Source organism: Hemitrygon akajei, chromosome 13, assembly GCF_048418815.1.
Source record: "Hemitrygon akajei chromosome 13, sHemAka1.3, whole genome shotgun sequence".
Lineage (NCBI taxonomy): Eukaryota > Metazoa > Chordata > Chondrichthyes > Myliobatiformes > Dasyatidae > Hemitrygon > Hemitrygon akajei.
The window spans coordinates 1,685,520-1,711,158 of NC_133136.1; the positions used below are offsets into that span (position 1 = coordinate 1,685,520).

At 43.0% G+C, this 25,639-nt stretch overlaps 1 protein-coding gene across 1 annotated transcript in view; it reads right to left on the reverse strand.

The window, feature by feature from the left end:
* Nucleotides 1–1,677: 1,677 nt before the first annotated feature.
* Nucleotides 1,678–25,639, reverse strand: part of LOC140737585 (lipoxygenase homology domain-containing protein 1-like) — a 394,473-nt gene continuing 370,511 nt past the window's right edge. Inside the window, exons 44-47 of the mRNA XM_073064021.1 lie at nt 19,475–19,645; nt 17,374–17,512; nt 5,380–5,541; nt 1,678–4,475 (exon numbers count right to left, since the gene is read on the reverse strand). Of these exons, the coding sequence (XP_072920122.1) occupies nt 3,995–4,475; nt 5,380–5,541; nt 17,374–17,512; nt 19,475–19,645 (953 nt within the window). The 3' untranslated portion in view covers nt 1,678–3,994. The remainder of the gene's footprint in view (nt 4,476–5,379; nt 5,542–17,373; nt 17,513–19,474; nt 19,646–25,639) is intronic.

Consider the following 25,639-nt stretch of genomic DNA (forward strand, 5'->3'; position numbering starts at 1 on the left):
GGTGGCAGTAATGCTTCTTCCTGATGGGTGTGAGCCTCATTAGCACTAAAGAAGAACTGCTGTGCTTGTGGTAAATTTAATTCCTGTTCCAGTTTGGTACCATCTTAATCTCTGAAATGACCTCCACTATCTGTTATTTCGGGGAAAATAAAGCACAACCATTTCTTTATACTGTGGTCACATTGGAAATCAGTCATAGCTCATCTATCAGAATCAGAATTAATGTCACTGATGTGTCGTGAAATGTCTATGTATTCAGGCAAAGAAATGAACTATTGATGTTGGAGAGAGACAAACAATTGTGTTTGATGGGAATATTTAAACGATTAAGGTTCTGTGAACAGTCCCCGTGGCTGTAACTTACTTTCGCAGACTCTGCATTTCATGGTCTGGCCAATGTTGGTGTGTTTTTTTTGTTGCACAATTTGTTTGTTTATCACACATTAATGGTCTTTGTGCTGTGTGGTTTCTCATGGATTCTGTTGTGTTTCTTTGTTTTGTGGCTGCCTGCAGGAAGATCACTCTCAAGGTTGTACGTGGTATACATACTGAGATGATAAATGTGAACTTTGCAGTCAGTGAAATAAGCAGTCAGCAAAAATGTATTGTAAAAATCAACTTAACATTTCTTTATTATGGGATATCAAAGACATGCTTTTATTTTCTTGTTAATAAAAAGGAGGCTGTAAAACAAGCAGTTGGATGATACTGACCGGTGCTGCGTTGTGTTCAACCAGGCAGTGACCCACTCACCCAAGCGTACAGGGAAGTTTCTCTGATTAGCCCAAGCAGAATCGGGTGTAATATCACTGACAGATCGTGACATTTGCAGCTGCAGCACAGAGCGAGATACAATAAACATATCGTGCAAAAAGGAGGCAGTGTTCATTGTCCATTCAAAAGTCTGATGGCGGAGGGAAAAAGCTGTTCCTCAAACACTGAGTTGTGTGTCTTCAAGACCCTTACCACCTCCTTACTGGTGGCAGTGAGAGGAACATATGTTCTGGGTGGTGGAGGTGCTTAATGATGGATGCTGCATTTTCGAGGCATTGCCTTTTGAACTTGACCTGGATGCTGGGGAGGGTCATGCTCATGATGGAGCTGGCTGAGATAACAAACTTTCTGCAGCCTTTTCAGTAGCCTCTCCATACCAGACAGGGATGCAATGCTCTCCACGATACATCTGTAGAAATTTGCTAGTCTTAGGTGACGTATCAAATCTCAGACTCCTAATGAAGAGCACAAGGACACATGCTCAATGATTCATGAACACCTTCTTCCCCTCTGCCATCAGATTTCTGAATGGTCCAGGAACACTACCCCACTGTTCCTCTGTTCCATTATTTATTTAATTTATTGTAACTCGTAGTAAATGTATTGCACTGTACTGCCACTACAGAGGAACACAGTTCCCAACATTTGTCAATGAAAAGAACCCAAATTCTGAGTCCCAGTCCTTCCCATGAATTCCACTTCTCCTGTACTCACTTTCCCATGAATTCCACCTCTCCCCCACTCACTTTCCCAGGAGTTCCACCTCTCCCCCACTCACTTTCCCAGGAGTTCCACCTCTCCCCCACTCACTTTCCCATGAATTCCACCTCTCCCCCACTCACTTTCCCAGGAGTTCCACCTCTCCCCCACTCACTTTCCCAGGAGTTCCACCTCTCCCCCACTCACTTTCCCATGAATTCCATCTCTCCCCCACTCACTTTCCCAGGAGTTCCACCTCTCCCCCACTCACTTTCCCAACAGTTTCACTCACTTCCTGCCACCCAGCCTAGTAACACACAAATACTTCATTTAACAAGCTCTAGATGATCTCAGTAGTGTACCTATTCATAGAAAACTACAACACAGAAACAGGCCCTTTACTCATCTCATCCATGACAAACTATTAATCTGCCTAATCCCATCAACCACAGCCCTCCGTACCCCTCCTATCCACGTACCTATCCAAATTTCCCTTAAATGGTGAAATCAAAATCGCATCCACCACTTGTGCTGGCAGCTCATTTCAAACTCTCACCATCCTCTGAGGATGTTCTCCATAAGTTCTTATTACCTCTTCCAGCCCCATTCTCCTGCCTTCTCTCCATAACCTTTGACACCATGACTAATCACAAACCTATCAACCTCTATTTTAAATATACTCAATGACTTGGCCTCCACAGCTGTCTGTGGTAATGAATTCCACAGATTCACTGCCCTCTAGTAAAGAAGTTCCTCCTTGTCTCTCATCTAAATGGACAATCCTCTATTCTGAGTCTGTGCTCTCTGGTCCTAAACTCATCTATAGGAAGCATCCTCTCCATGTTCATGCTACCTAGGCCTCTGGTTTCTGAAATAAGATTTCAGATTGTTTGGGGACTCTGGGGTTGAAGGTCTTTTTAATGAAGACATCTTTTCTTCAACATTATGTCTGAAGCATTCTACTGGATTCTGAGGTTCTGTGACTTAACAAGAATGGTTTGGCTTGTCTGCTTCTCGTATTGTGTGCTGCCACACAAAACAGTAATTGGCAAAACTTACAATCGATTAATCAGCAAATTAATCTCATCAGTTATAGAGCTAATGAAATTAATTCCATAACAGATAAATTATAGAAAGGGCTAGGATGGCCTTCAGTATTTCAGTCTCCCTGACTTCCTTGGGGACAAATCCAAGGTGAATTTGGATAACTTTTTGATTCTCCTCCTTTCCCTCCCACTTGAGAAGCTTGGTGGTAACTGGCGTCACATGTGAGGCCCCTGCTGGAAAATGCTTCTGTCCATTGTTGTGCTGACTGAACCAATTTTGGCTAAGATAACAACCAACCAATAACAAACAGTTCAAGATTCCTATCAGGCCAGCTTTTGGAAGTTTGAAAGACTTGAGTTTGAGTTGAAACAGACCATGGGTTGAGTGGGAGGTGTATGAAATGAAGTATTGAGGGAGATCAGAGGAGCCGTAGGATGTCAAGAGAAGGTTCCTGTCTAAATTAGACCAAGAATATAAAACATCACATAAAGCCTTTGTGTCAAACTTTCAACTTACTCTAAGATCAATCTAACCCTTCCCTCGCACTTAACCCTCCATTCTTCTGTCATCATGTGCCTAAGAACTTTCTAAATGTCCCTAATGTATCTGCCTCTATCACCACCCATGACAGCAGATTCCATACACCTACCACTCTCTTTTTAATGAAAGGTACCTCTAACGTCCCCTGCATACTCTCCTCCAATCACATTGAAATGATATCCCCTCATATTAGCCATTGTCACTCTGGGAAAAAGTCTGGTAATCTACTGGATCTATGCTTCTTATCATCTTGTATACCTCTATCAAGTTATCTTTCATCCTTCTTTGCTCCAAAGAGATGAACCCTAGTTCACTTAACCTATCCTCATAAGGTATACTCTTTAATCTAGGCAGCATCCTGGTAAATCCCCTCTGCACCCTCTCTAAAGCTTCCACAACCTCCTGTAATGAGGCGACCAGAACTGAGCACAGTACTCTGAGTGTGGTTGAGCCAGTTTTAGAGAAACTGCCCTTCAGCGGACCACTCAATACTGGAAGATACTCAGCTCTCTTCTGCCAAGTGTATGAACAGATTGAGGAGGAGGGTGGCACAGGAGGTGACAAACTTTAGAAATGAAGAAGATGATGGATCTTGTTTGGCTCAAGGATCTCCGAACCACAACAAAGCTGGACCAGAGGTTGTCCATTCAATCCCAATTCACACTGTTTGGAGATGGTAAGCATTTTCCCTACTGTCCCGATATCCCACTTTGCCACGTGCATGATCGGAGCTTCCAAAACTGATACTGCATAGTTCATAGGAACTTGATAAGAATAAATTCGGTGTTAAATCATCTGCTTATGCTTTTCTGCTAATGATCATCTATTAAAGCCACTGCTAGGGTATGTTGTCTGTGGGTCCACCTCGGCAGGTGTCTGTATCCTCATTGGAAGAGAGGCTTCCACAGAGAGGAGGGAATGTTCCTGCCACAGGTTAATACTTAGGGTATAACTCTCTGAATATCAGCCCATCTCCTCTCTTCTTGTCCAGCCATTTGCCACATGGAAAAATGGTGGTGACACCGGTAGCGGTGTTGGTAATCTCAACACGTTCCAGCATCCAGCCAGCATTTGCGTTGGCATTGTCATGCTCAATTTTCACCTTGGTCAATTCCCCCAAATCCAGCATTTCCAGAATGAAACGGTCAGTGTTGCCGCGCTCAAAGAGATTCCGGAATCTGTGCTTCAGCCTACGAAGGCCTGAGTCACCGTTTGTTCCATAAATGGTTATGGAGACATTGGCATCAGTTCCAGCACCCTTCACGTCACCAGTGAGTACGATAATCTCATATTTGACGGGTACTAGACTGCGAACCTTGCTGGCAAAACTCTCCAATACCTTTGTGCACTCAAACACCTGGCAGTCATCCCTTTTGTGGCTGAGCTTTACTCTTGCATTGCACTCAAAGATGTAGCTGAAAAAGAAATGTATTTATGTGATTTCACAGTTAGGGTAACACCTATTACCGTAAAGACGTAGGCCATCAGGAAGCCACATTGTGAAGATAAGCATAGTTTCTGATGAGGGCACCTCCCCTTGAGGAAATCTTGAACAATCAAGACTTTTTAAAAACTCATTCATGTCATCTCTACATCAGAACTGTATATTTTATCTTCGACTACTCTCCATTTTTGCCTCAGAGATTCCCATTCAAATTTGGTAAAGAGTGGTAAGTTAATGTAGGTTAGTGTAATGCTATACAATGGCAGCTGCAAGTTCAGTGTTCAATACCACTGCTTTCTGTAAGGAGCTTGTACGTTGTCCCTGTGACCGTGTGAGTTCCTCTGGGTGCTTCAGTTTCCTCCTACATTCAAACAATGTATGGGTTGGGGTTAATGAGTTTTGAGCTTGCTAGGTTGGTCCCGGAAGCATGGTGACACCTACAAGTTTCCGAGTCCCTCCTTGGTCATTGATGCAAATGACGCAATTCACTTATGCTTTGATGTTTCGATGTAAACGTGATAAATAAAGCTAATCTTTGTAAAAGGAGTTGAGAGAGATAATAAATAAGCCCTGATGGAGCAGACTCGAAGGGCTAAATGGCCTAATTGTGTTCGTACTATTACGATCTAAAACTGGACTTCAAGATCCAATCTGTTGTGGTCAGTTTTATGTTGGTGGGCAATAGATTGAGATGCTAAAACTCTGGGAAAACTGCAGGCAGTGTAGAGGGAGCTGGGGTGATATATCTTCCTAATGTATCAGGGTTCCTGATCTGCAAGGAAAGAATTGTAATTCCGGGGGTTCTGAGCCCTCTCCCCACCCTGTGGGGCTCTCAACCAGGTTCAATGGTCCTCCTCACTCTCAGCAGGACTTACTTGTTTCCAAGCTCTTTCTCTGTGACAATGATCTGCTGGACGTGCCAGTCCACGTCACCTTTCGAAGTGACTCTCCGCCCATCTCGCGGACAGTGACCCACTAAAATTGTTGCGATGTCACCAACGTTTTTTGAAGAAAATTCAAATTTGTCCTTTGCCCCCCTAATGATAAAAAAGTACGAATGTTTAATCCAGCGATCAATTCTTAACAGGGATGTAAGTAAGTTGCCCTTGTCCTCACCTACCACCTCATGAACATCCTCATCCAGCACCTCATTCTCTGTTAATTGTGCCCTCTACCATGAGATAACATCTGTCCCTCCTCCCCACTCTCTGCTTTCCAAGGATTGCTCTCTCCAAAACAGCATTTCCCAGTAGCCACCCATTTTAATTCCAATCCGCATTGCTATTCTCACATGTCAGTCCATGGCCCACTCTACTGCTATGATCAGACCACTCTCAGGGAGAAATTTCATATTCTGCTTGAGTTTCCTCCAACTTGATGGCATGAACATTGATTTCTCTAACTTCTGGCAATTTCTCCCTCTTCCCCCTTCTCTCTTTTCCCCTTTTCCTTTCTGGATTCTTTCACCCCTTCTCCTCACTTGCCCATCATCTCCTTATACTTCCCCTCCTCCTTTTCTTTCTCCCATAGTCCACTTCCTTCTTCTATCCAGATTCCTACTTCTTCAACCTCTTACCTCTTCCATCCATCACTTCCTTGCAGCTTAGTTCATCCGGCCTCCCACACCCACCTGGGCTCACCTATCACCTGTCAGCTTGTACACCTCCCTTTTCTCTCACCTTCTTATCTTGGCTTCTTCCCCCTCTCGAGTCCTGATAAGACCATAAAATATCGGAGCAGAATTTTGCCATTTGGCCCAATGAGTCTGCCCCTCCATTTCACCATGGCTAATCCAATTTTCTTCTCTGTCCCAATCTCCTGCCTTCTCCCCAGCTCCCTTCATGCCCTGACCAATCCCCAGTCTCCTGCCTTCTCCCCAGCTCCCTTCATGCCCCGACCAATCCCCAGTCTCCTGCCTTCTCCCTGTATCCCTTCATGCCCCGACCAAACCCCAATCTCCAGCCTTCTCCCTGTATCCCTTCATGCCCTGACCAGTCCCCAGTCTCCTGCCTTCTCCCTGTATCCCTTCATGCCCCGACCAATTAGAAGTCTATCACTTCTGCCTTAAATACTGTATACATAAAGACTTGGCCTCCACAGCTGTCTGTGGCAAAAAATTCCACAGATTCAGATTTTGCGTCTGATTAAAGAAATTCCTCCTCATCACCATGGGCTCATAGCTTGTTAAGCAGCCTCAAATGTGGCATCTGATCAAAGGCTTTCTGAAAATCCAAATACACAACATCAACGGATTCTCCTTTGTCTTTCCTGCCTGTTATTTCTTAAAAGAATTCCAACAGATTTGTCAGTAAAAATTTTCTCTTGAGGAAACTATGCTGACTACAGTCTATTTCAGAATCAAAATCAGGTTTATTATCACTGGCATGTGTCGTCAAATTTGTTAACTTAGTAGCTGCAGTCCAATACAATGCATAATATAGAAGAAAATAATAATAAATAAATAAATAAATAATCAATTACAGTATACATATATTGAATAGATGAAAAATCATGCATAAAGCATTAATAATATATATTTAAAAAGTGTAGTAGTGTTCACAGATTCAATGTCCGTTTAGGAATTGGATGGTAAAGGGGAGAAAGCTGTTCCTGAATCACTGAGTGTATGCCTTCAGGCTTCTGTACCTCCTACCTGATGGTAACAGTGAGAAAAGGGCATGCCCTGGGTGCTGGAGGTCCTTAATAATGGATGCTGCCTTTCTAAGACACAGCTCCTTGAAGATGTCTTAGGTACTTTATAAGCTAGTACCCAAGATGGAATTGACTAAATTTACAACCCTCTGCAGCTTCTTTCCGTCCTGTGCAGTAGCCCCTCCATACCAGACAGTGATGCAGCCTGTCAGAATGCTCTCCTCGGTACATCTGTAGAAGTTTTCTAGTGTATTTATTGGCATACCAAATCTCTTCAAACTCCTAATGAAGTACAGAAGTTGTCTTGCCTTCTTTATGACTACATCAATATGTTGGGACCAGTTTAGATCCTCAGAGATCTTGACACCCAGGAACTTGAAACTGCTCACTCTCTCCTCTTCTGATCCCCCTGAGGATTGGTATGTGTTTCTTTGTCTTACCCTTCCTGAAGTCCACAATCAGATCTTTTGTTTACTGATGTTTAGTGCAAGGTTGTTGCTGCGGCACCACTCCACTAGTTGGCATATCTCACTGTTGTACACCCTCTCGTCTCCATCTGAGATTCTACCAACAATGGTTGTATCATCAGCAAACTTATCGATGGTATCTGAGCTATGCCTAGCCACACAGTCATGGGTATAGAGAGAGTAGAGCAGTGGGATAAGCACTCACTCCTGTGGTGCACCAGTGTTGATCGTCAGTGAGGAGGAGATGTTATCACCAATTCGTACAGATTGTGGTCTTCCAATTAGGGAGTTGAGGATCAAATTGCAGAGTGAGGTACAGAGACCCAGGTTCTGAACTTCTCAATCAGGATTGTGGGAATGCTGGTGTTAAATGTTGAGCTATAGTTGATGAACAGCACCCTGACATATGTGTTTGTGTTGTCCAAGTGGTCTAAGGCCATGTGGAGAGCCATTGAGATTGCATCTGCCACTGTCCTATTGTGGCGATAGGCAAATTGCAGTGAGTCCAGGTCCTTGCTGAGGCAGGAGTTCAGTCTAGTCATGACCAACCTCTCAAAGCATTTCATCACTGGAGATGTGAGTGCTACCGTGTGATAGTCATTAAGGCAGCTCACATTATTCTTCTTAGGCACTGGCATAATTGTTGCCTTTTTGAAGCAAGTGGGAACTTCTGTCCATAGCAGTGAGAGATTGAAAATGTCCTTGAATACTCCCGCTAGATGGTTGGCACAAGTTTTCCAAAGCCTTACCAAGTACTCCATCGGGACCGTCTGCTTTGTGAGGGTTCACTCTCTTTAAATACAGCCTAACATTGGCCTCTGAGACAGAGATCACAGGGTCACCGGATGCAGCAGGAATCTTCACAGCTGTAGTTGTGTTCTCCCTTTCAAAGCGTGCATAGAAGGTGTTCAGTTCATCTGGTAGTGAAGCATTGCTGCCATTCATGCTATTGGGTATTGCTTTGTAGGAAGTAATGTCTTGCAAACCCTGCCAGAATTGTTGTACATCCGATGTCACCTCCAACCTCATTCAAAATTGTCCCTTCATCCTTGAAATAGCCCTCTGCAAGTCATAACTGGTTTTCTGGTGCAGACTTGGTGTCGCTAGCCTTGAATACCACATATCTAACCTTCAGCAGATGACGTACCTCCTACTTCGTCTACGCCTTTTGGTTTGGGAACGTACAGTAAGTCTTTATAGGTACACACTCATCCACACAGGTTTTAATGAAGTCAGTAACAAGTGCAGCATATTCATCCAGGTTTAAAGATGAATCCCTGAATGCAGTCCAGTCCACTGATTCAAAGCAGTCCTGTAGGCACTCCTGTGCTTCCCTTGTCCACACCTTCTTGGTCCTCACTCTGGTGCTGTAATCTTCAGTCTCTGCCATTTTATCATATGTCTCCAAGTGTCCTGAGAACTCATCCTTGATAATCAACTCCACCATCTTTCCAACCGCTGAGGTCAGACTAACTGGCCTATAGTTTCCTTTCTTCTGCCTCTCTCCCTTCTTGAACAGTAGAGTGACATTTGCAACTTTACAGTCTTCGGGAACAATTCCTGAATCCAGTGATTCTTGAAAGATCTTTAATAATGACTCCATAATCTCTTCACCCACCTCCTTCAGAACCCTGTTGTGTACACCATCTGGTCCAGGTGACTTATCTACCTTCAGACCTTTCAGTTTCCCAAGAACCTTCTCTCTAGTTATGGTAACTTCACACACTTTATGCCTCCTGACACCTGGAATTTCCACCATACTGGTAGTGCCTTGCACAATAAAGACTAATGCAAAATACTTAATCAGTTCATCCGCCATTTCTTTCTCCTCTATTACTACCTCTCTAGCATTGTTTTCCAGCTGGAGAGGTAGTATCCACTCTCACTTTTCTTTTACACTTGACGTATGTGAAGAAACTTTTGGTATCCTCTTTAATGTTACTGGCTGGTTTACTTTTGTATTCCAGCTTTACCTTCTTAATGACTATTTTAGTTGCCTTCTGTTGGTAGTTAAAAACTTCCCAGTCCTCTAACTTCCCACTAATTTTTGCTCTATTATATGCCCTCTCTCTGGCTTTTATGTTGGCGTTGACTTTGACTTCTCGTTAGTGTTACGTACCCGTGACACGTGACAGTGGTACCCTTGTCACGTGACTGGGGTTGAAGTTATACTGGACATGAGGTAATGGTGGAGTGATGTCATTTTCCCGCCAGTAGAGGTCATGTGACAGGTTTTTTCTACAGGGTATAAAAGGAAGACCCACCCTGTCAGGTGGGGCAGTTCGTGGCAGGATTTGCCAAGATGACTTCATGTTACTGTATGATTTAATGTGATGACGCAGTTTAGTTAAAAATGAAGTTTTATATAATGCCTAAAGTTTAAAAGGTCAGAGCCAACGGTTTCTTTGCTAAAGGAGAGTGAAGTTTGGAAAATGGAGATCAAGAAAAATCGATTTTCGATGGATTGACTTCGACCTTGTGTGATCCTCATTCGGAAGGATTTCGTTTACTATTCTCATGATAGTCTCCGCTGGAAAAAGCGGGAGATTGAGAATATTGTGGAAGGAAGGTCAGTCACTTTAAGTTGTTATATTTAATAAAATTCGACGTGGGAGTTCGACGCTGGGAATCGAAGGACATCGACGTGGAAGAGAATTTACATCGCTTTAAAAAGTCTCTCCTTTTAAAAGTACCGTGAGCTTTTGAACTGTCGGCATATCGTTTTAAAGTCTGTTTTCTTTCGGCATACCGTTTTAACGAACTGAGTTCTTTTCAATACCGCTTTGAAGACTGTTTGGGACTGCAACGCTATTAAGGACTGTTTGAGCAGCTGAGCTCGGATCATTGTTTGGGTTTGTTTACATTTGAAGGGGGTTTGTTATCAGTGTTTAATAAACGTGTTATTTGTTATAAAACCCTTCGTCTAACTCATCTATAATTATTGTTGCCTGAATACGTAACATAAATATGGGGGCTACGTCCGGAATTGAATTGTTTGAGTTTAATAAGCTTTTTGAATTTTGAGTCGGTGTTTTGGTAACGGGGATTGCTCAATTTTTTTTTGTTTGATTGGCTTGTGAGTGGTATTCGGCAACGATGAATATTGATGAGTTTCTGGATTCGCCAGACGCGGACTTGTTAGCGAAGGCGAAAAAAACTGAAGTCTCTGAACTTGCTAATCGGTTGCATCTTAAAGGGATTTTGCCAACTACATCAAAAGCTGTAATACAGAGAAAGATCGCATCACATTTTGTGGCTTCGGGTCATTTTGAAGAATCGATTTTAGAATCGTTTCCAATAAGTAATCTGGAGATGCAGTTGCAAATTGAACAAATGAGGTTGGAACAAAGTAAAGCAGAGTTAGAGAGGTGTAAATTGGAATCTGAGCAGAAGAAAAGAGAATTTGAATATGCAATGGTGAATTTAAGGTCTGAGAATCAGTCTTCTGATTCTAGAAAACCGTTTGTTGCTAGCCAAGAAATTAAATTGGTCCCTCCATTTAGTGAAACAGAAGTGGAGAGATATTTTCAACATTTTGAAACTATTGCTCGGATGTCAGAGTGGCCGAAAGATAAATGGTCAGTGTTATTACAGAGTGTAATCAAAGGCAAGGCACAACAGGTTTACACAGCTTTAACTGCTGCGCAAGCATTAGATTATGATATTGTGAAAGAAAATATTCTCAAATCGTATGAATTGGTCCCAGAAGCGTATAGGGAAAGATTCAGGAGTTTGAAAAAGTCTGTGGAAAAGACTTATGTGGAATTTGCCTATGATAAAGCTATGTGTTTTGAGAGATGGGTTTCTTCTAAAAATGTAAATGGGGACTATGAGACATTGAGAGAGCTGATTTTGATGGAGGAATTTAAAAGAAGCATTCCTGTTGAAGTAAGGACCTACTTAAATGAGAGGGATACTGATAAATTGCAGGACTGTGCTAGATTAGCTGATGAGTATGTTTTAATCCATAAGAATAAATTTCCTCAGGGTAGAATTTTCAAGAGGAAAAATAATATGGAGACTCCAGGTAAATTAGAAATTAAATCAGAGGTTAATGAGAGAGGTAAGGAGGAAGGAAAACCTGTGAAGGAAAGACAGTTTGGTCTTATTTGTAACTATTGTAAGAAGCCTGGCCATGTAATAGCTAACTGTTTCAAATTGAAAAAGAAAGAGAAGGAAGCAGTTCCAGATGCTTGTGTGCAACATACTGAAGCACCTGTAAAGTTACAGGGTTTGGTAAACACAAATGAGGATTTGTTAGAGTCTGACAAAGTTAGAAAGGGATATGATCATTTTATAACTGAAGGGTTTGTATCCTTGAAAGAAGGATCTACTCTGGTGCCAATAAAGATTCTTAGGGATACTGGAGCTTCTCAATCACTGATGTTAGATAGTGTGTTGAAGTTTAATGAAGAGAGTGATACTGGTGAGGTAAATTACATAAGAGGTGTTGGAAGTGATTTTATGCCTGTACGTTTACATGAAGTAAATTTAAAGTCAGGGTTAGTTACAGGATTTGTTAAAGTAGGACTACAGCATAGCTTACCTGTGAAGGGTATTTCTTTATTGTTAGGTAATGACTTGGCAGGTGGACAAGTTTTTCCTGAAGTGCATTTGACAATGGAATCAGAAGTACCTGAGGTGAATTCTAACACAGATTCTTCTTGTGTTGTGACTAGAGCTATGGCTAAAAAGATTGATGTGCAGAATGAGGTTGTTACTCATGACTGTTCAACTCAGGATTTGAGTTTTGAGGATGTGTCAGAGACTTTCTTACCTTCGTTGTTTGAACAAGATTCTGGGAGTAAGTCTGACTATGAAGATTTATCTCTGTCTCGGAAGGAGATGATAGCAGAGCAGAATAGAGATCCTGAGATTGTAAAATTAAGGGAACAAGCTTTACTAGGTAGTGAAATTGAGAAGGTGTCAGTAGGATATTACTTGGAAAAAGGAGTGTTGATGAGGAAGTGGAGGTCGCCTACAATTCCTGCAAGTGAGGAATGGAATGTTGTTTACCAGGTAGTTGTTCCTAAAGTTTATCGGAATGAGATTTTGACTTTAGCTCATAGTGTGCCTTTAGGTGGACATCAAGGGGTAAGGAAAACTGTGGACAAGATTTTAAAACATTTTTACTGGCCTGGTTTAAGAAAAGATGTGGCGATGTTTTGTAAGACGTGCCATACTTGTCAAATTGTGGGTAAACCAAATCAGGTTACACCAGTAGCTCCATTACAACCTATTCCAGCATTTGGTGAACCGTTTTCTAAAGTTATTGTAGATTGTGTTGGTCCATTACCAAAGACAAAAATTGGTTATCAGTATTTGTTGACTATCATGTGTACTTCGTCTAGGTTTCCAGAGGCAGTACCACTTAGGAATATAAAAGCTAAAACTGTGACGAAGGCTCTTATAAAATTCTTTACTTATTTTGGATTGCCTAAGGAAATACAAACTGATCAAGGTAGTAATTTTATGTCTGGATTGTTTCAACAGATAGTTTATAAATTGGGAGCTAAGCAAATTACTTCGTCTGCATACCATCCAGAATCGCAAGGTGCCTTGGAGAGGTTTCATTCTACTCTCAAGAATATGATTAGGACATATTGTGTGGAGAATGAAGGTGACTGGGATGAGAGTATAAACTTACTTTTATTTGCAGTAAGGGAATCGGTACAGGAATCTTTAGGGTTAGGTCCATTTGAACTTGTGTTTGGACATAGAGTTAGAGGACCTTTAGCTTTATTGAAGGAACAGTGGATTAGTAAGGAAGTGCATACTAATTTGTTGGACTATGTTTTGAAATTTAAGGACAGGTTACATAAAGCTTGTAGCTTAGCCAAGGAAAATTTGAAGTTGGCTCAGGAGAAAATGAAGACTTGGTATGATAAGGAAGCTAGGATGAGGATGTTTAAGCCTAGAGATAAGGTGTTGGTTCTTTTCCCAGTGCAGACAAATCCTTTACAAGCTAGATTTCATGGACCTTATGAAATTGTGTCTAGAGTTAATGATGTGGATTATGTAATAAAAACTCCAGATCGTAGAAGGTCAACACAACTTTGCCACATAAATATGATTAAACCATATTTTGAGAAACAATCTGATACTGTGACTGTTGTGGTTAGTGAGAATGAGTTGGATTTAACTGGGAACATGATAGATGATTCATCTGACTTTCATTCTAAATCTAACATTGTTTCTGTTAGGTTACCTAATTCGACTATTTTGGAAAATATGGATGAGAAATTAGCACATTTACAGCTAGAGCAGAAACAACAGATGAAGGAATTGATTTTTAAGTATAAGGATTTGTTTCCAGATGTTCCGAGAAGGACTACTATAGCTTCACATGATGTAGATGTTGGAGATGCCAAACCTATTAAACAACATCCATATAGGATGAACATGGAAAAATGTGAACTTGCTGAGAAGGAAATTGAATACATGTTAGAGAATGATATTATTAGACATTCTAACTCGAATTGGAGTTCACCACGTGTAATGGTGCCAAAACCTGATGGTAGTATTAGGTTTTGTACGGACTATAGGAAGGTGAATGCTGTAACGAAAACAGATGCATATCCAATTCCTAGAGTAGATGATTGTGTAGATAAAGTTGGGAAAGCAAAGTTCCTTACAAAGATTGATTTATTGAAAGGGTATTGGTGTGTTCCATTAACGGACAGAGGTAGAGAGATTTCTGCATTTGTAACTCCATCTGGGTTATATGAGTATAATGTTCTTCCATTTGGGATGAAGAATGCCCCAGGTACTTTTCAGAGGATGATTAATTCTGTGATTCAGGGATTGAAAGATACTGATGCTTATATTGATGATTTAGTGACAGGAAATGATACTTGGGAAGCACACATTATTGCGGTGGAGAAATTGTTTGAAAAGCTTTCAAAAGCTAACTTGACTATTAATTTAGCCAAGAGTGAATTTGGACATGCTACTGTGACTTACCTTGGTTATGTTGTAGGTCAAGGTAAGGTAGCTCCTGTTCAGGCAAAAGTTCAGGCAATTTTGGAAATTCCCACTCCGACGGGGAAAAAAACTCTCAGAAGGTTTTTGGGAATGGTAGGATATTATCGAAAATTTTGTAAGAATTTTGCTAATGTTGCCCTTCCATTAACTAATCTTCTGCAGAAGAATGTGAAGTTTGTGTGGACAGTGTTTTGTCAGGAAGCATTTGAAAAATTGAAAACAATGATATGTGAACAACCTGTGCTTAAGGCACCTGACTTTGAAAAACCTTTTTCATTAGCTGTGGATGCTAGTGATGAAGCTGCGGGAGCAGTATTGATGCAGAGGAATGAGGGTGATGAGGTTGATCATCCAGTAGCTTACTTTTCTAAGAAATTTAATAAGCATCAAAGAAACTATTCAACAATAGAGAAAGAATTGTTATCTCTTGTTTTAGCTTTGGAATATTTTGAGGTATATGTTGGTACAACTCAAAACCCACTTATTGTTTACACTGATCATAATCCGTTAGTTTTTCTGAGTAAGATGAAAAACAAAAACAGAAGATTGTTAAATTGGAGTTTGATGTTACAAGAGTACAATATTGTGATAACTCATATTAAAGGTAAAGATAATGTGGTTGCTGATTGTCTATCTCGATGTTGAATGTACAATGTTTTTTTTTGGAGTGGTTTTTTTTTATTGTAACACTCCTACTGTATTGTATATTGTGTATGTTATATGATTTATACATTTGTTTTTTTTCTTGTAAGTAATTGTTAAAATTTTTGTTCTTGTCAGACCAAAAATGTTTTTTTTGGAGGGAGGTGTTACGTACCCGTGACACGTGACAGTGGTACCCTTGTCACGTGACTGGGGTTGAAGTTATACTGGACATGAGGTAATGGTGGAGTGATGTCATTTTCCCGCCAGTAGAGGTCATGTGACAGGTTTTTTCTACAGGGTATAAAAGGAAGACCCACCCTGTCAGGTGGGGCAGTTCGTGGCAGGATTTGCCAAGATGACTTCATGTTACTGTATGATTTAATGTGATGACGCAGTTTAGTTAAAAATGAAGTTTTATATAATGCCTAAAGTTTAAAAGGTCAGAGCCAACGGTTTCTTTGCTAAAGGAGAGTGAAGTTTGGAAAATGGAGATCAAGAAAAATCGATTTTCGATGGATTGACTTCGACCTTGTGTGATCCTCATTCGGAAGGATTTCGTTTACTATTCTCATGATAGTCTCCGCTGGAAAAAGCGGGAGATTGAGAATATTGTGGAAGGAAGGTCAGTCACTTTAAGTTGTTATATTTAATAAAATTCGACGTGGGAGTTCGACGCTGGGAATCGAAGGACATCGACGTGGAAGAGAATTTACATCGCTTTAAAAAGTCTCTCCTTTTAAAAGTACCGTGAGCTTTTGAACTGTCGGCATATCGTTTTAAAGTCTGTTTTCTTTCGGCATACCGTTTTAACGAACTGAGTTCTTTTCAATACCGCTTTGAAGACTGTTTGGGACTGCAACGCTATTAAGGACTGTTTGAGCAGCTGAGCTCGGATCATTGTTTGGGTTTGTTTACATTTGAAGGGGGTTTGTTATCAGTGTTTAATAAACGTGTTATTTGTTATAAAACCCTTCGTCTAACTCATCTATAATTATTGTTGCCTGAATACGTAACATTAGCCACAGCTGTGTCATCTTTCCTTTGGAATACTTCTTTCTCTTTGGGATGTATATACCTTGTGTCTTCCGAATGGCTCCCAGAAATTCCAGCCATTGCTGCTCTGCTGTCATCCCTGCCAGTGTTCCTTTCCAATCAATTCTGGTCAACTCCTCTCTCATGCCTATGAAGGGTCTTGGCCCAAAAATATCAATTGTTCAATCTCCTGCATAGATGCTACCTGATCTGCTGAGTTCCTCCAGCATTTTGTGCATGTAATCAATTCTAAAGCTTTCTCATGAAATAAAGACATAAGCTTACCAGAGAGCTGTTTTTATGATTTTTTTGAATGTTCATATTAAATTCCAGATGGGCCACTGTACAGACTTATGGTTGTTGTCATCCTGGACAAATCTTCCTCTTCATTAGTATTACGGCTAATACCAGGAGACATAATTTGAAGTGGGCTGGTGGTACAGGGGGACGTCAGAGGAAAGTTCTTTACACCGAGAGTGGTGGGTGTGTGGAACGTGCTGCCAGAGGTGGTGGAAGAGGCAGATACTGTATATCAGGGACATTTAAGGGACACTTAGACAGGCACATGGATGATAGAAAAATGGAGGGCTATATGGGAGGGAAGGGTTAGATTGATCTTGGGAGTAGGTTATAAAGTCGGTACCACAAAGGGCCTTATCTATGTTCATATTCATTCCATGACATAGTTCTGTGAAGTTGCCGCTGTTGACACTGTCACCTGATGCTGGTGGACTGGCCCCTCCTGCTGGCATTCGCCCGGTGAAATGTGTTCTTCTGCAGCTGCATTTTGCTCGAGATGAGGAAGTGTTGCAGGCTTGTTCTTGCAGAAATGTAGCTCCAGGCCACGACACTTGGGCAATTGGGCATTTTTTAAATATATATTTTGTAACTGTCTGCTTTTCTGCTATTATAATCATACGTGCTGTGAGTGCGTGTGACTGTGGGCTGTGTTGTGCATCTTGGTCCAGAAGGAATGCTGTTTCATTTGGCTGTATCCATGGGGATGGTTGAATGACAATTAAACTTGAACTTGAATTCTATTCACATTACCCTTTGGAAAGGAACAAAAACAATGCACAAGAATGCTACCTCAGGAACTTCTTCTTCTTGGATGAGTTTTCTAGCAGGAATTCCTTGGATTTTCCCTTTTTCCCTTCCAGCACAATCCACACATTCTCCTTTGTCTCAGCATAATCTCTGTCACTGGTCACGACAAGGATCTCATACCCTACAAAGGAAAGATTACTGAGACATGTTTGGAAGATAATGAAGTATTACTCTCAGTAGCAGCTTTTAAAACATGCACTTGGGGTTCATTCTTAAATATGAGGAAGCCCTGTTGTGTGGGACAGTTACCAATATTCCCAAAATTAATAAACCAAAATAATAACTGTACTATTCCTCTATCTGACTGAATAAACTCTACAGAGACACTACCTTACAGTTATGGTAGATTGTATAAAGCATTTAACACTTAACTACACTCAGTGGCCACTTTATTAGTTAGCTCCTGTACCTTGTGGTCTTCTGCTGTGGCAGCCCATCTACTTCAAGGTTCGACTTGTGCATTCAGAGATACTCTTCTGCACATGACTGTTTTAACACATGCTTATTTGAGTTACTGTCACCTTGAACCAAGCTGGCCATTCTCCTCTGACATGGGTCTTGGCCTGAAACGCAGACTATACTCTTTTCCTTAGATGCTGCCTGGCCTGCTGAGCTCCTCCAGCATTTTGTGTGTGTTGCTTAGTATAGAAAATTATTTTCTCATAAATTGAACAATGCTTTCCACAGGATTAGGGCACTGGATGAAGCTTTTAGCTTGACTGAGGATTAGCTTTGAAGCAGGCAGACTGTGAGAATGCCGATTTACCTTGCTCTGGGTTCAGGCCCTCCAGACCCATTTTTATCGATGGACACAGCACAGAAGCATAATGGTATTACAGTGTCCGTGACCCGGCTTCAATTCTCGTCACTGTCTGTAAGGAATGTGTATGTTCTCACCATTACTGTGTACTGGTCAGTATAACGGTATTACAGTGTCAATGACCCGGGTTCAATTCCCGTCACTGTCTGTAAGGAGTGTGTACGTTCTCCCCATTACTGTGTAGCGGTCTGCATGAACTCTGTTCATGTGTAGCAGGATGCAGCTATTTGTCTGTAACTGTTGCTTTGCCGAGATCGAGGTCCAAGATTTCAGCCCCTTTTTAATTATTTGTCTGTGCTGCAGCATTTAGACCATAATACAAAGGAGCAGAACTAGGCCATTCAGCCCTTCGAATCTGCTCCTGCTCCACCATTCCACCATGGCTGACTAATTATCTCTTTCAACCCCAGTCTCCTAATTTCTCCCCATAACATTTGACACCCATTCTAATTAAGAGCCTATCAACCTCTGTTTTAAATTAACCCAATGGGTTGAAATTGAACCTAATGACTTAAAGCCATCTATTGCAATGAATTCCACAGATTCCCCACCCTTTGGCTAAAGAAGTTCCTCCTCATCTCTAAGTGGATGTCCCTCTGGATTGAGGCTGTGCCCTCTGGTCCTAGACTCCCCACTACAAGATGGAGGAGAAGCAAGAGGGAGCCAGAGTGGGGAATGGAAAAAAGGGGAAGATGAAGGGGGAAAAGTTGCCAGAAGTTGGAGAATTCGATGTCTATGCCATCAGGCTGGAGGCTACCAAGACAAAATATGAGGTGTTGCTCCTCCAACTTGAGTGTGGCCTCATCGTGGCAGTAGAGGAGGCCACAGACCAACAAGTCAGGATGCATATGGGGATTTGAATTAAAATGTTTAGGCACTAGGAATTCCCGTTTTTTGCAGATGGTGTAGAGGTGCTCGACAAAGCGATTCCCCCCATTTACAATGGGTCTCACCAGTGTAGAGGAGGCTGCATCAGGAGCACTGGACACAATAGATAACCCCAACAGATTGGCAAGTGAAGTGCTGGAAGGACTGGTCAGCACCCTGAATGGAGGTGAGGTGGGAGGTGGAAAGGCAGGTGAGAACTGCTTCTGCTTGCATGGATAATTACCAGGAGGGAGTTTAGTGGGGTGGGATGAATGGACAAGGGAATAACAGAGGGAACGATCCCTGTGGAAGGTGGAGAGTGGGGGAGAGGTAAAGGTAGGTTTGGTGAATATGTGTTCAGCATAGGTATATGGAACGTTTGTAAATCAAACACACGTGTGCGTTCTGAAAGGTCCAGGATGTCATTGTTGGCACAGGGGAGTTCACGAAGGATCTGGCCATCGTCCTCGCTCTTGGCAAGCCAGCGGTCACAGGGGAATCGGAATGTTTCTTCCATGCTCTCATCTTTCACCTCGATGAAATCCAGGTGCCACCCGGCTGCTGGGCCTGAGGGGTGAGAAAAGCCTTTTGTCAGTAACAGCAACACAGGCTCTGCAGAAATCCAGAGAAACAGGCACAACGTGCTGGAGGAACTCAGCAGGTCACACAGCATCTATGGAGGGGAATGAACAGTTAATGTTTTGGGCCGAGACTCATGGAAAGCAGCCAGTAAGTGAGTGGGCCAGTGAAGGAGTGGAGATTTGAGGCTTTGACTCGAGAGGCTTCGATGAGAAGAGGCGGAGGACGAGCTTGTTCCCAGTTAGACTTTACAATGTCTCCTGAGACAGTGATGTGGTTCTCCTGTGAGATGTGGCAATCTTGGGGGAACTCCCCTCTCCTGCAGTCACATCTGCCAGAAGTGCATGCGGCTGGGCGATCTGGAAGACCGTGTGAGGAATCTGGAGCAGCAGCTGGATGACCTTCGACTCATAAGGGAGAATGAGGCAGTCATAGATGAGAGCTACAGGGAGGTAGTCACACCTAGGCTGCCGTAAGCAGGTCGTTGGGTGACAGTCTGAGGGGGAAATGCAAAGGAGAGTAGACAGGTAGTGCAGAGCACCCCTGTAGCCATTTCACTGAAGAGGAGAAGAGGAGAGCTGTCGTCATTGGAGACTCTATAGTCAGGGGAGCAGACAGGAGATTTTGTGGACGTGAGAAGGAAACCTGCATGGTTTGTTGCCTCCCGGGTGCCAGGGTCCGGGATGTCTCTGACCGGGTGCATGGCATCCTGGTACGAGAGGGAAAGCAACCAGAAGTCGTGATACATGTTGGGACCAATGACATAGGCAGGAAGAGGGATGAGGTCCTGAAGTGTGAGTTTTGGGAACTAGGAGAAGGCTGAAGAACAGAACCTCAAGGGTGGCATTCTCAGGATTGCTGCCAGTACTACGTGATAGTGATGGTAAGAATTGGAGGAGATGGCAGTTGAATGCGTGGCTGAGGAGTTGATGCAGGGGGCAGGGTTTTAGATTTTTGGACCATTGGGATCTCTTCTGAGGAAGGTGGGACCTGTACAGATTGGATGGGTTGCATCTGAACTCGAGGGGGAGCAATATCCTTGCTGGTAGGTTTGCTAGCATGGTTCGGGAAGGTTTAAACTAATTTGCAAGGGGGAAGGGACCCGGAGCGATAGAGCAGTGAAAGAAGTGCATGGAGTAAAGCCAGATCTAACATATAGAGAGGCTTTGAGGAAAGAGCAGCAGAATATAGGGTATAAAGGTAGTAAGGTAGAAGGGCTAAAGTGTGTATACTTCAATGCAAGATGCATTAGGAACAAATGTAATGAACTGAGAGCTTGGATACATACATGGAATTATGATGTAATGGCCATTACGGAGACTTGGCTGGCACCAGGGCAGGAATGGATTCTCAATATTCCTGGATTTCAGTGCTTTAAAAGGGATAGAGAGGGGGGAAAAGGGGAGGAGGGGTGGCATTACTGGTCAGGGATACTATTACAGCTGCAGAAAGGCTGGGTGATGTAGCAGGATCCTCTTTTGAGTCAGTATGTGTGGAAGACAGGAACAGGAAGGGAGCAGTTACTCTACTGGGGGTATTCTATAGGCCCCCTGGTAGCAGCAGAGATACCAAGGAGCAGATTGGGAGGCAGATTTTGGAAAGGTGCAGAAATAACAGGGTTGTTATCATGGGTGACTTTAACTTCCCTAATATTGATTGGCTTCTGATTAGTTCCAAGGGTTTAGATGGGGCAGAGTTTAAGTGTGTCCAGGATGGATTCCTGTCACAGTATGTTGACAGACTGACTAGGGGGAATGCCATACTAGATCTATTATTAGGTAACGAACCTGGTCAGGTCACAGATCTGTCAGTGGGTGAGCATCTGGAGGACAGTGATCACCGCTCCCTGACCTTTAGCATTATCATGGAAAAGGATAGAATCAGAGAGGACAGGAAAATTTTTAATTGGGGAAGGGCTAATTATGAGGCCATAAGGCTAGAATTTGTGGGTGTGAATTGGGATGATGTTTTTGCAGGGAAATGTACTATGGACATGTGGTCGATGTTTAGGGATATCTTGCAGGATGTTAGGGATAAATTTGTCCCAGTGAGGAAGATAAAGAACGGTAGGGTGAAGGAACCATGGGTGACAAGTGAAGTGAAAAATCTAGTCAGGTGGAAGAAGGCAGCATACATGAGGTTTAGGAAGCAAGGATCAGATGGGTCTATTGAATATAGGGTAGCAAGAAAGGAGCTTAAGAAGGGGCTGAGAAGAGCAAGAAGGGGTCATGAGAAGGCCTTGGTGAGTAGGGTAAAGGAAAACCCCAAGGCATTCTTCAATTATGTGAAGAACAAAAGGATGACAGGATTGAAGGTAGGACCGTTCAGAGATAAAAGTGGGAAGATGTGCCTGGAGGCTGTGGAAGTGAGCGAGGTCCTCAATGAATACTTCTCTTCAATATTCACCACTGAGAGGGAACTTGATGACGGTGAGGACAATATGAGTGAGGTTGATGTTCTGGAGCATGTTGATATTAAGGGAGAGGAGGTGTTGGAGTTGTTAAAATACATTAGGATGGACAAGTCCCCGGGGCCTGACGGAATATTCCCCAGGTTGCTCCACAAAGCGAGGGAAGAGATTGCTGAGCCTCTGGCTAGGATCTTTATGTCCTCATTGTCCACAGGAATAGTACCGGAGGATTGGAGGGAGGTGAATGTTGTCCTCTTGTTTCAAAATGGTAGTAGGGATAGTCCAGGTAATTATAGACCAGTGAGCCTTACGTCTGTGGTGGGAAAGCTGTTGGAAAAGATTCTTAGAGATAGGATCTATGGGCATTTAGAGAATCATGGTCTGATCAGGGACAGTCAGCATGGCTTTGTGAAGGGCAGATCGTGCCTAACAAGCCTGATAAGAGTTCTTTGAGGAGGTGACCAGGCATATAGATGAGGGTAGTGCAGTGGATGTGATCTACATGGATTTTAGTAAGGCATTTGACAAGGTTCCACATGGTAGGCTTATTCAGAAAGTCAGAAGGCATGGGATCCAGGGAAGTTTGGCCAGGTGGATTCAGAATTGGCTTGCCTGCAGAAAGCAGAGGGTTGCGGTGGAGGGAGTACATTCAGATTGGAGGGTTGTGACTAGTGGTGTCCCACAAGGATCTGTTCTGGGACCTCTACTTTTCGTGATTTATTAACGACCTGGATGTGGGGGTAGAAGGGTGGGTTGGCAAGTTTGCAGACGACACAAAGGTTGGTGGTGTTGTAGATAGTGTAGAGGATTGTCGAAGATTGCAGAGAGACATTGATAGGATGCAGAAGTGGGCTGAGCAGTGGCAGATGAAGTTCAACCCGGAGAAGTGTGAAGTGGTACACTTTGGAAGGACAAACTCCAAGGCAGAGTACAAAGTAAATGGCAGGATACTTGGTAGTGTGGAGGAGCAGAGGGATCTAGGGGTACATGTCCACAGATCCCTGAAAGTTGCCTCACAGGTAGATAGGGTTGTTAAGAAAACATGGGGTGTTAGCTTTCATAAGTCGAGGGATAGAGTTTAAGAGACGCAATGTAATGATGCAGCTCTATAAAACTCTATTTAGGCCACACTTGGAGTACTGTGTCCAGTTCTGGTTGCCTCACTATGTGGATGCATTGGAAAGGGTACAGAGGAGATTTACCAGGATGCTGCCTGGTTTAGAGAGTATGGATTATGATCAGAGATTAAGGGAGCTAGGGCTTTACTCTTTGGAGAGAAGGAGGATGAGAGGAGACATGATAGAGGTTAAGAGGAATAGACAGAGTGGACAGCCAGCGCCTCTTCCCCAGGGCACCACTGCTCAGTACAAGAGGACATGGCTTTAAGTTAAGGTGAGGGAAGTTCAAGGGGGATATTAGAGGAAGGTTTTTCACTCAGAGAGTGGTTGGTGCGTGGAATGCACTGCCTGAGTCAGTGGTGGAGGCGGACACACTAGTGAAGTTTAAGAGACTATTAGACAAGTATATAGAGGAATTTAAGGTGGGGGGTTATATGTGAGGCAGGGTTTGAGGGTTAGCACAACATTGTAGGCCGAAGGGCCTGTAATGTGCTGTACTATTCTATGTTCTATGTTCTACTAGAACATGCCCTGAAACTTTGACTCTTTATTCCTCTCCATAGATGCTGCCTGGCCTGCTGAGTTCCTCCAGCATTTTGAGTGTGTTCATCAGTCGCATACCAGGTTACCTCTGTCGGCTCCATGCGTCCTTGCTGAAGGGATCCAGGGATCTCAATGTTCAAAGTTTTACTATTATCAATGTGTGTATGCCATATAACAGCTTTGAGATTCATTGTCTTGCAGGCAGCCACAAAGCAACACAACAGAATCTATGAAAATCCCCACAAAGGTCATCAAACACCCAATGTGTAAAAAAAGAAATTGTGCAAGTAATTCAAAAAAAGTCAACAGATAACACACAGAACATGAACCGCAGAGTCCCTGAGAGTGAGTTCACAGCCACAGGGTCAGGGTCAGTGCTACAGCCAGTCCAGGAGCCGGATGGCTGCAAGCCAGTTCAGTGTTGAGGTGAGTACTGATGCCTGCAGGCCACAGACACGGGGTCAGGTTTAGTGTTGAGGTGAGTTAAGCCTCACTGAGTATTGAGCTGAACACCTGTTTATCCTTTGCCCCTGGCCTGAACACCTTCATCTTTTAAATCTGGCTCAGAGCTTAAATTGGACCATGAGACATAGAGCAGAATTAGGCCATCTGACCCATCGAGTCTGCTCCAACATTCAATCATGGCTGATCCTTTTTTCCTCCTAAATCCCATTTCCCAGCCTTCTCCCTGAAACCTTTGATATCATGTCCAATCAAGAACCTATCAATCTCTGCCTTAAATACACCCAACAACCTGGCCTCCTCAGCTGCACGTGGCAACAAATTCCACAAATTCACCAGACTTTGGCTAAAGAAATTTCTCAGCATCTCTGTTTTGAAAGGGTGCCCCTGTATCCTGAGGCTGTGCCCTCTTGTCCTAGACTCTCCCACCATGGGAAACATCCTTTCCACATCTACTCTGTCTAGGCCTTTCAACATTCAAAATGGTTCAATGAGATACCCTTCATCCTTCTGAATTCCTGCGAGTACAGACCCAGAGCCACCAAACATTCCTCGTATGATAACCCTTTCATTCCTGGAATCATCCCTGGGACCCAGCCCAAAGGGATCCCATTACGTGTTCATTCTGGAGTCAGTGTACTCTGCCGAAACATTTTGGCTTAAGTTGGGAAAGGTGTATACTCCGATGAAATTTGGACTGGGATTAGTTCGATGAGTATCAGACGAGATCATCATTTTATCATTATCCCTGACTCAAAGCAATGAGGAACTTGACCTAACTGCTGAGTGTTGCTTTCTCACTGTCCTTGGTATCCCCTCTTTACATCGGCAGCACAGCAGTGGAAATTGTGAGCCGTTTCAAACCCCTGGGAGTGCACGTTGCACATAATCTCTCATGGTTCCAGAACACAGTCAAGCAAGCTCACCAATGCCTCTACTTTTTGAGGAGGCTGGAGGGAGCTGGACTTTACACATCCACACTCATGATCTTCTACAGATGTGCAGTAGAGAGCATCTTAACATCACTGTATGGTACAGAAACTGCACTCCAGCGGGCAGGAAGCCTCTACAACAGGGAGTCAAAACTGCCCAATGCACTACTGGCATCAGCCTATCCACCATCAAGGACATGTATACAGAAAGGCACTGGAAAAGGGCCAGTAACATCATGAAGGATCCCACCAATCCTGCTCACGGACTGTTTTCACGGACTCCCATCAGGGAGCGGGCTAAGTAACATCCACACAGGACCACCAGACTCAAAAACAGTTACTTTCCCCAAGCAGTGAGGCTGATCAACACCTCCACCCACTAACCCACCCCTCTACACCCCCAACCACCACTACTTTATCATTTCCTGTCAGTCACCTGACGTACAAACACTCCTGTGCCTAGCTTTATGGACATACAATCAGTCTGTGTATATAAGCTCATATGTATTTATATTTG